Source organism: Eretmochelys imbricata, chromosome 14 (assembly GCF_965152235.1).
Source record: "Eretmochelys imbricata isolate rEreImb1 chromosome 14, rEreImb1.hap1, whole genome shotgun sequence".
Taxonomy (NCBI): Eukaryota; Metazoa; Chordata; order Testudines; family Cheloniidae; genus Eretmochelys; species Eretmochelys imbricata.
In genome coordinates this window covers 55706959-55721967 of record NC_135585.1, presented here as the reverse complement: position 1 = coordinate 55721967, position 15009 = coordinate 55706959, and the positions used below count along the sequence as shown (strand labels likewise).

Sequence of the window (15009 nt, the reverse complement as noted above, 5' to 3'; positions counted from 1 at the left end):
GCTCCCCCCATATCACTCACCCACAGCTGACTCTCCGTGTCCAGGGCGCTGGTGGCGTCGTCCAGGATCAGCACTCGGGGGTCTCGGAGCAGGGCTCGGGCGATGGCTACCCCCTGCCTCTGTCCCCCGGAGATCTGCCCCCCCATCTCCCCAACGTCTGTGGGGGGAGAGCTGAGGTCAGTGCCCTATGCAGTATGTGGGTACCCCCCCGCTCCACCCTCCCCAACACACACCCTGGGGCAGGGCTGGGTGCTGGGTCGTGGCCTGTGGGGAGGGGTTCTGGGGTTCCCAGGGGGTTTATTGGGAGGGAGTCACAGGGTGGGATCAGGGCTGGTGCCTGTGGCCAGAGGGGAAGAGGAGGGGGGAGTTGGGGTACCGGGGAGGGGCTGGGTTCAGTTCCTGTGTCGTAGCCATGGGGCTGCGGGAGTATCGGGGTCCCAGGCAGGTGGGGGTGTCGGGGGCCTGAGCAGGGAGGGATGAGATCTAGTGTCGGTCTCTGTGTGTATGGGGGAGGTACTGGGGGGCCCCCCAGAGTTCAGTACCCAGATAGTAGCCATGGGGAGGATTTGAGGGTCCCAGAGGGTATTGGGGTGCTGTCCCCGTGTCTCAGCTGCAGCTCAGGCTGGCGATGAACCCGTGGGAGGTGGGGGAGTTTGGGTCCTGTGGAGGGTGGGGGCCCTGGGGGAGAGGTATAGGGGTTCCTGGCAGTTGGGGGTACTTGGAGGATACTGGGGTCCCAGGGGCAGGGTAGGGCTCAGTACCTGTGTCGTAGCCGTGGCTCAGCCGGGCGATGAAGCCATGGGGGTTGGGGTGCTGGGAGAGGGGTATAGAGGTCCCAGGGGGGTTGGAAGTCTCCGGGGGTACTGGGGTGCAGGGTATAGGAGTCCCAGGGGGGTTGGGGGTTCCCGGGGGGGTCTCAGTACCTGTGTCGTAGCCGTGGCTCAGCCGGGCGATGAAGCCATGGGGGTTGGGGTGCTGGGAGAGGGGTATAGAGGTCCCAGGGGGGTTGGAAGTCTCCGGGGGTACTGGGGTGCAGGGTATAGGAGTCCCAGGGGGGTTGGGGGTTCCCGGGGGGGTCTCAGTACCTGTGTCGTAGCCGTGGCTCAGCCGGGCGATGAAGCCATGGGGGTTGGGGTGCTGGGAGAGGGGTATAGGGGTCCTAGGGGGGTTGGGAGTCTCCGGGGGTACTGGGGTGCAGGGTATAGGAGTCCCAGGGGGGTTGGGGGTTCCTGGGGGGGTCTCAGTACCTGTGTCATAGCCGTGGCTCAGCCGGGCGATGAAGCCATGGGGGTTGGGGTGCTGGGAGAGGGGTATAGGGGTCCTAGGGGGGTTGGGAGTCTCCGGGGGTACTGGGGTGCAGGGGTATAGGAGTCCCAGGGGGGTTGGGGGTTCCCGGGGGGGGGGGCTCAGTACCTGTGTCGTAGCCGTGGCTCAGCCGGGCGATGAAGCCGTGGGCGTTGGCGCGCCGGGCAGCCCCCATCACCTCCTGCCGGCTGCGCCCCCCCAGCCCGTAGGCGATGTTCTCGTGCAGCGAGCGGGCAAACAGCACCGGCTTCTGGCTCACCAGCGCCACCTGGGGGCGAGGGGAGATGGAGATCGAGGGGCTGAGAACGCCCAGACTCACCGCACCTAACGGGGGGCTGACAGAGGCTGAGGGACCCCGGGGGACCTCAGGTGGGGCTGGCTGGAGCAGGCCCCCCGAGAGGGTCCTGCTGCCGGGGACTTCCCCTCCGCAACTCTGGGATCCCTGCCCCAGGTAGGGGGAGGGAGGGTGGCGGGCTGATGCCCCAGACATTGACATGCCAGGGGGCATAGAGACATCTGAGCGGGGTGGGGTGGGAGGGTACAGGGGTTACCTGTAGTGGTGAGGGGAAGGGGATGCCTGGGGGGCTGCTGGGGGCCGCAGCAAGGGGGGGTACCTTGGGGTGCAGGTAGCGATGGGGGGAGCAGTGGGGGGGCAGCAGGGGGGTACCTTGCCGTGCAGGTAGCGATGGGGGACAGTGGGGGGGCGGCAGGGGGGTACCTTGCGGTGCAGGTAGCGATGGGGGACAGTGGGGGAGCGGCAGGGGGGTACCTTGCGGTGCAGGTAGCGATGTGGGGGCAGTGGGGGGGCGGCAGGGGGGTACCTTGCGGTGCAGGTAGCGTTCGGAGGAGCAGTGGGGGGGTGGCAGGGGGGTACCTTGCGGTGCAGGTGGCGATGGGAGGAGCAGTGGGGGGGCGGCAGGGGGGTACCTTGCGGTGCAGGTAGCGATGGGGGGGAGCAGTGGGGGGGCGGCAGGGGGGTACCTTGCGGTGCAGGTAGCGATGGGAGGAGCAGTGGGGGGGCGGCAGGGGGGTACCTTGCGGTGCAGGTAGCGTTGGGAGGGGCAGTGGGGGGGCGGCAGGGGGGTACCTTGCGGTGCAGGTAGCGATGGGGGGACAATGGGGGGGCGGCAGGGGGGTACCTTGCGGTGCAGGTAGCGATGGGAGGAGCAGTGGGGGGGCGGCAGGGGGGTACCTTGCGGTGCAGGTAGCGATGGGAGGAGCTGTGGGGGGGCGGCAGGGGGGGTACCTTGCTGTGCAGGTAGCGATGGGGGGACAATGGGGGGCGGCAGGGGGGTACCTTGGGGTGCAGGTAGCGATGGGGGGAGCAGTGGGGGGGCAGCAGGGGGGTACCTTGCGGTGCAGATAGCGATGGGGGGGAGCAGTGGGGGGGCAGCAGGGGGGTACCTTGCGGTGCAGGTAGCGATGGGGGGACAATGGGGGGGCGGCAGGGGGGTACCTTGCGGTGCAGGTAGCGATGGGGGGACAATGGGGGGGCGGCAGGGGGGTACCTTGCGGTGCAGGTAGCGATGGGGGGACAATGGGGGGGTGGCAGGGGGGTACCTTGCGGTGCAGGTAGCGATGGGGGAGCAGTGGGGGGGCGGCAGGGGGGTACCTTGCGGTGCAGGTAGCGATGGGAGGAGCTGTGGGGGGGGCGGCAGGGGGGTACCTTGCGGTGCAGGTAGCGATGGGAGGAGCAGTGGGGGGGCGGCAGGGGGGTACCTTGCGGTGCAGGTAGCGATGGGGGGACAATGAGGGGGCGGCAGGGGGGTACCTTGCGGTGCAGGTAGCGATGTGGGGGCAGTGGGGGGGCGGCAGGGGGGTACCTTGCGGTGCAGGTAGCGTTCGGAGGAGCAGTGGGGGGGCGGCAGGGGGGTACCTTGCGGTGCAGATAGCGATGGGGGGGAGCAGTGGGGGGGCAGCAGGGGGGTACCTTGCGGTGCAGGTAGCGATGGGGGAGCAGTGGGGGGGCGGCAGGGGGGTACCTTGCGGTGCAGGTAGCGATGGGAGGAGCAGTGGGGGGGCGGCAGGGGGGTACCTTGCGGTGCAGGTAGCGATGGGAGGAGCTGTGGGGGGGCGGCAGGGGGGTACCTTGCTGTGCAGGTAGCGATGGGGGGACAATGGGGGGGCGGCAGGGGGGTACCTTGCGGTGCAGGTGGCGATGGGAGGAGCAGTGGGGGGGCGGCAGGGGGGTACCTTGCGGTGCAGGTAGCGATGGGGGGGCAGTGGAGGGGCGGCAGGGGGGTACCTTGCGGTGCAGGTAGCGATGGGGGAGCAGTGGGGGGGCGGCAGGGGGGTATCTTGGGGTGCAGGTAGCGATGGGGGGGAGCAGTGGGGGGGCAGCAGGGGGGTACCTTGCGGTGCAGGTAGCGATGGGAGGAGCAGTGGGGGGGCGGCAGGGGGGTACCTTGCGGTGCAGGTAGCGATGGGGGAGCAGTGGGGGGGCGGCAGGGGGGTACCTTGCGGTGCAGGTAGCGATGGGGGACAGTGGGGGGGCGGCAGGGGGTTACCTTGTGGTGCAGGTAGCGATGGGGGACAGTGGGGGGGCGGCAGGGGGGTACCTTGCGGTGCAGGTAGCGATGGGGGGACAATGGGGGGGCGGCAGGGGGGTACCTTGCGGTGCAGGTAGCGATGGGGGGACAGTGGGGGGGCGGCAGGGGGGTACCTTGCGGTGCAGGTAGCGATGGGGGGACAATGGGGGGGTGGCAGGGGGGTACCTTGCGGTGCAGATAGCGATGGGAGGAGCAGTGGGGGGGCGGCAGGGGGGTACCTTGCGGTGCAGGTAGCGATGGGGGACAGTGGGGGGGCGGCAGGGGGTTACCTTGTGGTGCAGGTAGCGATGGGGGGACAATGGGGGGGTGGCAGGGGGGTACCTTGCGGTGCAGGTAGCGATGGGAGGAGCAGTGGGGGGGCGGCAGGGGGGTACCTTGCGGTGCAGATAGCGATGGGGGGGAGCTGTGGGGGGGCGGCAGGGGGGTACCTTGCGGTGCAGGTAGCGATGGGAGGAGCAGTGGGGGGGCGGCAGGGGGGTACCTTGCGGTGCAGGTAGCGATGGGGGGGCAGTGGAGGGGCGGCAGGGGGGTACCTTGCGGTGCAGGTAGCGATGGGGGAGCAGTGGGGGGGCGGCAGGGGGGTATCTTGGGGTGCAGGTAGCGATGGGGGGGAGCAGTGGGGGGGCAGCAGGGGGGTACCTTGCGGTGCAGGTAGCGATGGGAGGAGCAGTGGGGGGGCGGCAGGGGGGTACCTTGCGGTGCAGGTAGCGATGGGGGAGCAGTGGGGGGGCGGCAGGGGGGTACCTTGCGGTGCAGGTAGCGATGGGGGACAGTGGGGGGGCGGCAGGGGGTTACCTTGTGGTGCAGGTAGCGATGGGGGACAGTGGGGGGGCGGCAGGGGGGTACCTTGCGGTGCAGGTAGCGATGGGGGGACAATGGGGGGGCGGCAGGGGGGTACCTTGCGGTGCAGGTAGCGATGGGGGGACAGTGGGGGGGGCGGCAGGGGGGTACCTTGCGGTGCAGGTAGCGATGGGGGGACAATGGGGGGGTGGCAGGGGGGTACCTTGCGGTGCAGATAGCGATGGGAGGAGCAGTGGGGGGGCGGCAGGGGGGTACCTTGCGGTGCAGGTAGCGATGGGGGACAGTGGGGGGGCGGCAGGGGGTTACCTTGTGGTGCAGGTAGCGATGGGGGGACAATGGGGGGGTGGCAGGGGGGTACCTTGCGGTGCAGGTAGCGATGGGAGGAGCAGTGGGGGGGCGGCAGGGGGGTACCTTGCGGTGCAGATAGCGATGGGGGGGAGCTGTGGGGGGGCGGCAGGGGGGTACCTTGCGGTGCAGGTAGCGATGGGAGGAGCAGTGGGGGGGCGGCAGGGGGGTACCTTGCGGTGCAGGTAGCGATGGGGGGACAATGGGGGGGCGGCAGGGGGGTACCTTGCGGTGCAGGTAGCGATGGGGGGACAATGGGGGGGCGGCAGGGGGGTACCTTGCGGTGCAGGTAGCGATGGGGGACAGTGGGGGGGCGGCAGGGGGGTACCTTGCGGTGCAGGTAGCGATGGGGGGACAATGGGGGGGCGGCAGGGGGGTACCTTGCGGTGCAGGTAGCGATGCGAGGAGCTGTGGGGGGGCGGCAGGGGGGTACCTTGCAGTGCAGGTAGCGATGGGGGGACAATGGGGGGGCGGCAGGGGGGTACCTTGCGGTGCAGGTAGCGATGGGGGGACAATGGGGGGGCGGCAGGGGGGTACCTTGCGGTGCAGGTAGCGATGGGAGGAGCAGTGGGGGGGCGGCAGGGGGGTACCTTGCAGTGCAGGTAGCGATGGGGGGACAATGGGGGGGCGGCAGGGGGGTACCTTGCGGTGCAGGTAGCGATGGGAGGAGCTGTGGGGGGGCGGCAGGGGGGTACCTTGCGGTGCAGGTAGCGATGGGAGGAGCAGTGGGGGGGCGGCAGGGGGGTACCTTGCGGTGCAGGTAGCGATGGGGGGACAATGGGGGGGCGGCAGGGGGGTACCTTGCGGTGCAGGTAGCGATGGGGGGACAGTGGGGGGGCGGCAGGGGGGTACCTTGCGGTGCAGGTAGCGATGGGGGGACAATGGGGGGGCGGCAGGGGGGTACCTTGCGGTGCAGGTAGTGATGCTCGTACTCCCGCAGGGCCCGCCCGTCCAGCAGCAGTCGCCCATGCTGGGGCTCGTAGAAACGCTCCAGCAGGGCCACCAGCGCCGTCTTCCCCGCGCCCGACGGGCCCACCAGCGCCGTCACCTCCCCGGGGCGCAGCTCCAGAGACACCCCCTGCGGGGGAGGGGGGTTAGACACAGGGGACCCTCCCCCAGCCCTGGGCCCTCCGCCACCCCTCCCAAATACCCCCCATCCTCCCCTCCCCCTGTGGCTCTGCCCCCACAACCCCCAGTCCGACCCCCTGATCCTCCTCCCCTGCAGCCCCCCATAACCCCTCCAGCTACTGCCCCCCGAATTCTTCGTTCAGCTCTGGATCGCCCCCGAATTCCCACCCCGGTCCCAGACTCTGCGCCGGGTCCCCCCACGGGGTACCTTGAGTACGGGGGCGTCGTCCCGGCCAGGGTAGGAGAACCAAACATCCTGCACCTGGAGGTGTCCGCGCAGGGCCGGGGGGGCCAGCGTCCCGGGGGGGCTGATCTGGGGCGTCCGCTCCATGTACTCAAAGATCTTCTCCGAGGAGCCCACGGCCTTCTGCACGGTGGGGTAGACAGACAGCAGCACCTGGGGGGGCAAGGGGGGTACAGGCTGGGTGAGCTCACCCCACAGCCCCCCCATTACTGGGGCAGACAAGGAGCAGCATCTGGGGGGCACAGAAGGTCAGGGCTGGGTGTGCCCCCCCATAGCCCCCATCCCCAGGCAGGTGACCAGCAGCCCCTGGGAATGGGGGAGCCCCCCCCACTCACCTCCACGGCTGTGGTGAACTGCATCTCGTAGAGGACAAAGGTGACCAGGTCCCCAGTGCTGACGGCTCCGGCGGTGACCAGCCGCCCCCCGTAGTACAGGATCCCCACCTTCAGCGCCAGCCCCGACAGCTGGGGGGGGGCAGAGCGTTAAAGGGGGGGGTCTGCCCTCCACCCCAGGGAGCTCTGCGGGAGTGATGGGGGCTCGGAGCTTTGGTCAAGGCTGGGGGACCCCACCCTGACGGGGAGAAGGGGCCCAGCATGACTCCCCCGGGGGGCCCCTTTGCCCTCCCCTGGGCCCCACCCCCAGAGATACCCCTCCTGTCTGATCCTGAGCATATGCCCCCCCTGCCCCGGCCATGGGACACCAGGCCCTGGCCCCCCCGCCACCCCTTGCCCCAGGGATAGTGTCCCCTGCCCCGTGCCCCCAGGGTTACCACGCTCCCCTGCCCCCTTGATACAGTCTCCCAGCGCCTTCCCCTGGCTACACCCTGCCTCTGCGCCCCCTTTGCCTTGGCAGCCCTACTCCCCCCGTTGCCGCGGCGCCCCCTCCCCCCGTTGCCGCGGCGCCCCCTCCCCCCGTTGCCGCGGCGCCCCCTCACGCTGTTGGTCCACATGGAGGCGGCGTAGGCGGCTGCCTCCTGCTTGTTGAGCCGGTAGGTCTCCTGCAGCCGCTGCCCGTAGCGCCGGGCGGCCCCCTCCTCGTTGGCGAAGCTGCGCACCGTGGCCATGGCCTGGAAGGTCTCCACCGCCACCTCGTTGGCCTTGGCCAGGGACTCCTGCACCCGCTGCGCCAGGCTCTGGGGGGGAGCGGGGGCGTCAAGGCGGGGAGGGGGCTCTGGGCACCCCTCCGCCTCCAGCCCCAGATCTGTCTCCGAGCCGCTGCCCCCGGGGTAGAGCCCCAGCCCGTGAGTCCGGCCTGCATTCCTCGCTCCCAGCTGTACGTTCCCACGGAGCCGGACCGAGCACAGTCCGCTTGCCTGCACCCGGCTCCCCTGCCCCGTGTCCCTGGCCCCTCACTTCCTTCTTCACCCCTCCCCAGCCTGCGTGTCACCTGCCGACTCTCTCAGCGAGGACGGCGGGTTTTCTTCCAGATCATGGCTAAAGGTGTTAAATAGCCCAGGGCCCAGCACCGACCCCCGGGGGGCCCCACTAGAACCCCCCGAATGACGGTTCCCCATTTACAGTTGCATGCGGAGACCGATCCGTTAGCCAGTTCTAACCCATTTCGTGTGGCTCCTGGGCACCCACCCACAGGCTGCCGTGGGGGGTGGGAAGGAGGGGTAGTGGGGGCAGTGCAGAGGGGGCAGAGGGTAGGGGTGGGGGAAGGGGGGGATAGTAGGGAGTGGGGAGGGGCGGTACCTGGTGGGCTCTCCCGGAGAGCTTGGGCACCAGCAGGATGAGGGGCAGCGCAGGGTGTGGGGCAGGGGGCTGAGCAGCGAGGGGGGGTAGGTTGTGGGGTGGGAGGCTGGGGCCTAGGGGCAGGATGCGGGGCGAGAGCGCGGTACCTGGTGGACTCTCCCGGAGAGCTTGGGCACCAGCAGGACGAGGGGCAGCGCAGGGTGTGGGGCAGGGGGCTGAGCAGCGGGGGGGGGCAGGTTGTGGGGTGGGAGGCGGGGGCAGGGACCTAGGGGCAGGATGCGGGGCGAGAGCGCGGTACCTGGTGGAATTTCCCGGAGAGCTTGGGCACCAGCAGGACGAGGGGCAGCGCAGGGTGTGGGGCAGGGGGCTGAGCAGCGGGGGGGGGCAGATTGTGGGGTGGGAGGCGGGGGCAGGGGCCTAGGGGCAGGATGCGGGGCGAGAGCGCGGTACCTGGTGGAATTTCCCGGAGAGCTTGGGCACCAGCAGGATGAGGGGCAGCGCAGGGTGTGGGGCAGGGGGCTGAGCAGCGGGGGCGGGGGGGGCAGATTGTGGGGTGGGAGGCGGGGGCAGGGACCTAGGGGCAGGATGCGGGGCGAGAGCGCGGTACCTGGTGGACTCTCCCGGAGAGCTTGGGCACCAGCAGGATGAGGGGCAGCGCAGGGTGTGGGGCAGGGGGCTGAGCAGCGGGGGGGGCAGATTGTGGGGTGGGAGGCTGGGGCCTAGGGGCAGGATGCGGGGCGAGAGCGCGGTACCTGGTGGAATTTCCCGGAGAGCTTGGGCACCAGCAGGATGAGGGGCAGCGCAGGGTGTGGGGCAGGGGGCTGAGCAGCGGGGGCGGGGGGGGCAGATTGTGGGGTGGGAGGCGGGGGCAGGGACCTAGGGGCAGGATGCGGGGCGAGAGCGCGGCACCTGGTGGACTCTCCCGGAGAGCTTGGGCACCAGCAGGATGAGGGGCAGCGCAGGGTGTGGGGCAGGGGGCTGAGCAGCGGGGGGGGGGCAGATTGTGGGGTGGGAGGCAGGGGCAGGGGCCTAGGGGCAGGATGCGGGGCGAGAGCGCGGTACCTGGTGGACTCTCCCGGAGAGCTTGGGCCCCAGCAGGATGAGGGGCAGCGCAGGGTGTGGGGCAGGGGGCTGAGCAGCGGGGGGGGCAGATTGTGGGGTGGGAGGCAGGGGCCTAGGGGCAGGATGCGGGGCGAGAGCGCGGTACCTGGTGGAATTTCCCGGAGAGCTTGGGCACCAGCAGGATGAGGGGCAGCGCAGGGTGTGGGGCAGGGGGCTGAGCAGCGGGGGGGGGCAGGTTGTGGGGTGGGAGGCTGGGGCCTAGGGGCAGGATGCGGGGCGAGAGTGCGGTACCTGGTGGACTCTCCCGGAGAGCTTGGGCACCAGCAGGACGAGGGGCAGCGCAGGGTGTGGGGCAGGGGGCTGAGCAGCGGGGGGGGGGCAGGTTGTGGGGTGGGAGGCGGGGGCAGGGACCTAGGGGCAGGATGCGGGGCGAGAGCGCGGTACCTGGTGGAATTTCCCGGAGAGCTTGGGCACCAGCAGGATGAGGGGCAGCGCAGGGTGTGGGGCAGGGGGCTGTGCAGCGGGGGGGGCAGATTGTGGGGTGGGAGGCAGGGGCCTAGGGGCAGGATGCGGGGCGAGAGCGCGGTACCTGGTGGAATTTCCCGGAGAGCTTGGGCACCAGCAGGACGAGGGGCAGCGCAGGGTGTGGGGCAGGGGGCTGAGCAGCGGGGGGGGGGGCAGATTGTGGGGTGGGAGGCGGGGGCAGGGACCTAGGGGCAGGATGCGGGGCGAGAGCGCGGTACCTGGTGGACTCTCCCGGAGAGCTTGGGCACCAGCAGGACGAGGGGCAGCGCAGGGTGTGGGGCAGGGGGCTGAGCAGCGGGGGGGGCAGATTGTGGGGTGGGAGGCGGGGGCAGGGACCTAGGGGCAGGATGCGGGGCGAGAGCGCGGTACCTGGTGGAATTTCCCGGAGAGCTTGGGCACCAGCAGGATGAGGGGCAGCGCAGGGTGTGGGGCAGGGGGCTGAGCAGCGGGGGCGGGGGGGGCAGATTGTGGGGTGGGAGGCGGGGGCAGGGGCCTAGGGGCAGGATGCGGGGCGAGAGCGCGGTACCTGGTGGAATTTCCCGGAGAGCTTGGGCACCAGCAGGACGAGGGGCAGCGCAGGGTGTGGGGCAGGGGGCTGAGCAGCGGGGGGGGGGGGGGCAGGTTGTGGGGTGGGAGGCGGGGGCAGGGACCTAGGGGCAGGATGCGGGGCGAGAGCGCGGTACCTGGTGGAATTTCCCGGAGAGCTTGGGCACCAGCAGGATGAGGGGCAGCGCAGGGTGTGGGGCAGGGGGCTGAGCAGCGGGGGCGGGGGGGGGCAGATTGTGGGGTGGGAGGCGGGGGCAGGGACCTAGGGGCAGGATGCGGGGCGAGAGCGCGGTACCTGGTGGAATTTCCCGGAGAGCTTGGGCACCAGCAGGATGAGGGGCAGCGCAGGGTGTGGGGCAGGGGGCTGAGCAGCGGGGGGGGCAGATTGTGGGGTGGGAGGCAGGGGCCTAGGGGCAGGATGCGGGGCGAGAGCGCGGTACCTGGTGGAATTTCCCGGAGAGCTTGGGCACCAGCAGGATGAGGGGCAGCGCAGGGTGTGGGGCAGGGGGCTGAGCAGCGGGGGCGGGGGGGGCAGATTGTGGGGTGGGAGGCGGGGGCAGGGGCCTAGGGGCAGGATGCAGGGCGAGAGCGCGGTACCTGGTGGACTCTCCCGGAGAGCTTGGGCACCAGCAGGATGAGGGGCAGCGCAGGGTGTGGGGCAGGGGGCTGAGCAGCGGGGGGGGGGGGCAGATTGTGGGGTGGGAGGCGGGGGCAGGGGCCTAGGGGCAGGATGCGGGGCGAGAGCGCGGTACCTGGTGGAATTTCCCGGAGAGCTTGGGCACCAGCAGGACGAGGGGCAGCGCAGGGTGTGGGGCAGGGGGCTGAGCAGCGGGGGGGGGGGCAGATTGTGGGGTGGGAGGCGGGGGCAGGGACCTAGGGGCAGGATGCGGGGCGAGAGCGCGGTACCTGGTGGAATTTCCCGGAGAGCTTGGGCACCAGCAGGATGAGGGGCAGCCCCACGGCGGTGAAGAATGCCAGGCGCAGCGACACCCGCACCATGAGGCCGAAGAGGAAGACTCCCCGCATCCCGTACCACATCAGCAGGTTCAGCTTCTCGCTCAGCGCCTCGCTCATGGCGTCCGTGTCGGCCGTCACCCGCGACGTGATGTCCCCTGGGCGGGGGGCAGCGGGGGAGGGTCAGTGGGGGGAAGGGGGGGCGGATCCTGGAGCGATTCCACAGTGACCCGTCCAGCCTGGGCCGGCCAGCCAGACATCACCCTTGTTCCCAGTCCCTCCCTCCCTCATTCACGGCGTAGCCAGCCAGCCAGCCCTGCGCATGTATTTAGGGGCCAGTTGGGGGGTGGGGAGCCCTAGCGAGGAAGTAGGGAGCTTGTGACAATGGGGCAGGGTCTGGCTATGGGTTGTCAGTGTGGGGTCAGTGTGGGGCAGGGACAGGGGGTCTGTGGGGTCGGGGTGGGGTCCCATACCAGTGCGGTTGGCGTGGAAGAAGCCGATCCCCTGGCGCAGGATGGGGGGGTGGGGGAGCCCTGGGGGGTGTCTGTCGGGTCAGTGTGGGGCAGGGACGTGGGGGGTCTGGGGGTCTCCCGTACCGGTGCAATTGCCGTGGAAGAAGCCAATCTCCTGGCGCAGGACGGAGCAGGGAGCTCAGGATGGGGGGGAGCACTCGGGATGGGGCGGTGGGGGGGGGTCTGGGGGGCGGGGGGGTCTGGGGGGCTCCCGTACCGGTGCGATTGCCGTGGAAGAAGCCGATCTCCTGGCGCAGGACGGAGCTGAAGACCCGGCTCTGGATGCGCATGTGGATCCGGTTCATGGTGCCGTTATAGAGACAGTCGGACACGAACTCTGTCACTGCGCTGTGGGGGTGGGGGGGAGTGCTCAGTGCTGGGGCCCCCCAACTCCTGCCCCCCAACTCCCCGCTCCCCCAAACCCAGCCACCATCCCCCCAGACCTGCCCCCAACTCCCCGCCTCCCAAACCCCCCCAAACCCAGCCACGATCCCTCCAGACCTGCCCCCCAACTCCCCGCCTGCCCCAACCCCCCCCAAACCCAGCCACGATCCCCCCAGACCTACCCCTGAATTCCTGCAGGGATCTTGTTATACAGATCCCCCACCCCATGACCCCCCTCTTCTCCCCATGCTCCATACCCATTGACCCCACTCCCGTGACCCCAACTCCCGCAGCCCTACCTGCCCACGGTGATGAGGGACATGGCCCAGATGGCCCGGACGAAGGCCGCGGGGTCGTCCTCGCTCACGATCCAGTCGGTCATGTGCCCCGTGTAGTAGGGGATCGCCATCTCCCCTGCAGCCCGACAGCACATGGGGTCAGGACTCCTGGGTTCTCCAGGAGGGGAGTGGGGTCTGGTGGGTTAGAGCAGGGGGGGCTGGGAGCCAGGACTCCTGGGTTCTCTCCCCAGCTCTGGAGGGGAGTGGGGGCTGATGGTTAGAGTCCGGAGAGGACACCTCTCACCCATTCAGGGTCATTTCCTATATTTGTGCAGCTTTCATTCTGTGAATGTGCAGGGACGCTAATCACATGGGGCCCCTGTGACACCCCCCCGCCACACACACACACCCTGTCTGAGGGCCCGGTAATGCACAGAGCACTCAGTCAGGATCAGGGCCCCGTCGCGCCGGGCGCCGCCCAGACCCCGGCCAAGATCAGGGCCCCGTCGCGCCGGGAGCCGCCCAGACCCCGGCCGAGACCAGGGCCCCGTCGCGCCGGGCGCCGCCCAGACCCCGGCCGAGATCAGGGCCCCGTCGCGCCGGGCGCCGCCCAGACCCCAACCGAGATCAGGGCCCCGTCGCGCCGGGAGCTGCCCAGACCCCAGCCGAGATCAGGGCCCCGTCGCGCCGGGAGCTGCCCAGACCCCAGCCGAGATCAGGGCCCCGTCGCGCCGGGAGCTACCCAGACCCCGGCCGAGACCAGGGCCCCGTCGCGCCGGGAGCTGCCCAGACCCCGGCCGAGACCAGGGCCCCGTCGGGCCGGGCGCTGCCCAGACCCCGGCCGAGACGAGGGCCCCGTCGCGCCGGGCGCTGCCCAGACCCCAACCGAGATCAGGGCCCCGTCGCGCCGGGCGCTGCCCAGACCCCAGCCAAGATCAGGGCCCCGTCGCACCGGGAGCTGCCCAGACCCCGGCCGAGACGAGGGCCCCGTCGCGCCGGGAGCTGCCCAGACCCCGGCCGAGACCAGGGCCCCGTCGGGCCGGGCGCTGCCCAGACCCCGGCCGAGACGAGGGCCCCGTCGCGCCGGGCGCTGCCCAGACCCCAACCGAGATCAGGGCCCCGTCGCGCCGGGCGCTGCCCAGACCCCAACCGAGATCAGGGCCCCGTCGCGCCGGGAGCTGCCCAGACCCCGGCCGAGATCAGGGCCCCGTCGCGCCGGGCGCTGCCCAGACCCCGGCCGAGACCAGGGCCCCGTCGCGCCGGGCGCTGCCCAGACCCCGGCCGAGATCAGGGCCCCGTCGCGCCGGGCGCTGCCCAGACCCTGGCCGAGATCAGGGCCCCGTCGCGCCGGGCGCTGCACAGACAGGAAGAGACAGTCTCTGCCCAGAGACATGAGAGAGGCGATTAAATCGACCGCGGGGTTTCTGTCCCATCGGGCCCCCGGGCAGGGCACTGGCTGGCTCAGGGAGGCAGGGAACAGGAGCCGGGGCCTTTCCCCCTCGCAGCCGCTGCCCGCGACTCACCGAGCGAGGACAGCACCAGGAACCCCGCGATGGCCACGAAGCGCAGCAGGTCCGGCCTCATGCAGGCCAGCAGGCGGCCCAGCGAGGCCGAGGGCCCCGGCTCCCCCTTGCCGGCGGGGAACAGCTGGTGCCAGAGCGCGGCCACCAGCCCCGCCGCGCCGTAGTTCAGGCCGAAGACGTCCCCTCGCCCCCAGCCGTGCAGCAGCTCGGAGGGGGGGGCCCGGGGCTGGGCCAGCGCCTGCAGGGTCACGTAGCCGGGCAGCAGCAGGCTGAGCAGGGCGACCAGGGGCAGCAGGGCCTCCTGCAGCCCCCCGGGCAGCCCCGGCCCCCGGCCCCGGGCAGCCTGGGCGCTCAGGCTCAGCAGCGCCCATCGCGCCAGCCCCACCCCCCAGGCCAGCGCCAGGGGGTCCCAGGGCTGCAGCTGGGGGTGCAGCAGCAGGGCCAGGCGCAGGGTGAGGAAGTCCAGCAGCACGGCCAGGGGCAGGGAGACCCACGCCATGGCCCGCTTCATCCCGGGCCGGGCCCTGCCCGCTGGCAGCAGCCGAGTGTCTAAATCTCCTAGTCCCAGCGGCGGCCGGTCCCCGCCGGGGGCGCCCCCTGGCGGCCGCTCGGGTCACTGCGCCCCGGAGCCCACGCCGGAGTGACCGCAGAAACGGTCCTGCCGATCCAGTCCCACGCCTCTTGGGGTCTTCCCCCCTTTCCCCGGTCTGGCTGCGGCTCCTCCGGGGCTAGCGGATCCCAGGCGTCAGGGGCAATTCCTGGCCCCGCTCCGCAGCCGCCCCGTGGAAACCCGCCGCCCGCAACTCCCCGGCCCGGGCGAGGAGCGAGGGGCCGCGAACGGGCGGAGGCGGAGAGAGGCGGGACCGGCCCCGGGTTCGCCGCCCGCCCTGGGAAGCCCCCGGCTGCACCGATCCGCTTCTGGGAAAGGAGGCGACTTCCCAAAAGTGAAAGTGAAACCGGATTAGCTCAGAGCCCGCCCCGGGGGGGGGGCCAGAGCGCGTTACATGATGAGCTCTTACCCGGCTGAGCCGGAGGGGGGGAATATAATGGAGCCGGTTGACCTATGAATAATGGGGGGGAGCTGCCCCCCCTTGCCCCATAGCAAGTGACGCCCCCTGCCTCGGCACAATTACAGCCGGGGGCTCTGCGCCCCCCTTCC

General features: G+C 71.1%; 1 protein-coding gene across 1 annotated transcript in view; it reads right to left on the bottom strand.

Annotated features, from left to right (window-relative positions):
* Positions 1-14789, bottom strand: part of LOC144274208 (uncharacterized) — a 29773-nt gene extending 14984 nt beyond the window's left edge. Inside the window, exons 1-10 of the mRNA XM_077832838.1 lie at positions 13851-14789; positions 12349-12463; positions 11883-12013; positions 11106-11311; positions 7307-7504; positions 6708-6836; positions 6337-6525; positions 5905-6078; positions 1414-1573; positions 21-157 (exon numbers count right to left, since the gene is read on the bottom strand). Coding sequence (XP_077688964.1) covers positions 21-157; positions 1414-1573; positions 5905-6078; positions 6337-6525; positions 6708-6836; positions 7307-7504; positions 11106-11311; positions 11883-12013; positions 12349-12463; positions 13851-14361 — 1950 coding nt within the window. The 5' untranslated portion in view covers positions 14362-14789. The remainder of the gene's footprint in view (positions 1-20; positions 158-1413; positions 1574-5904; positions 6079-6336; positions 6526-6707; positions 6837-7306; positions 7505-11105; positions 11312-11882; positions 12014-12348; positions 12464-13850) is intronic.
* Positions 14790-15009: the final 220 nt, after the last annotated feature.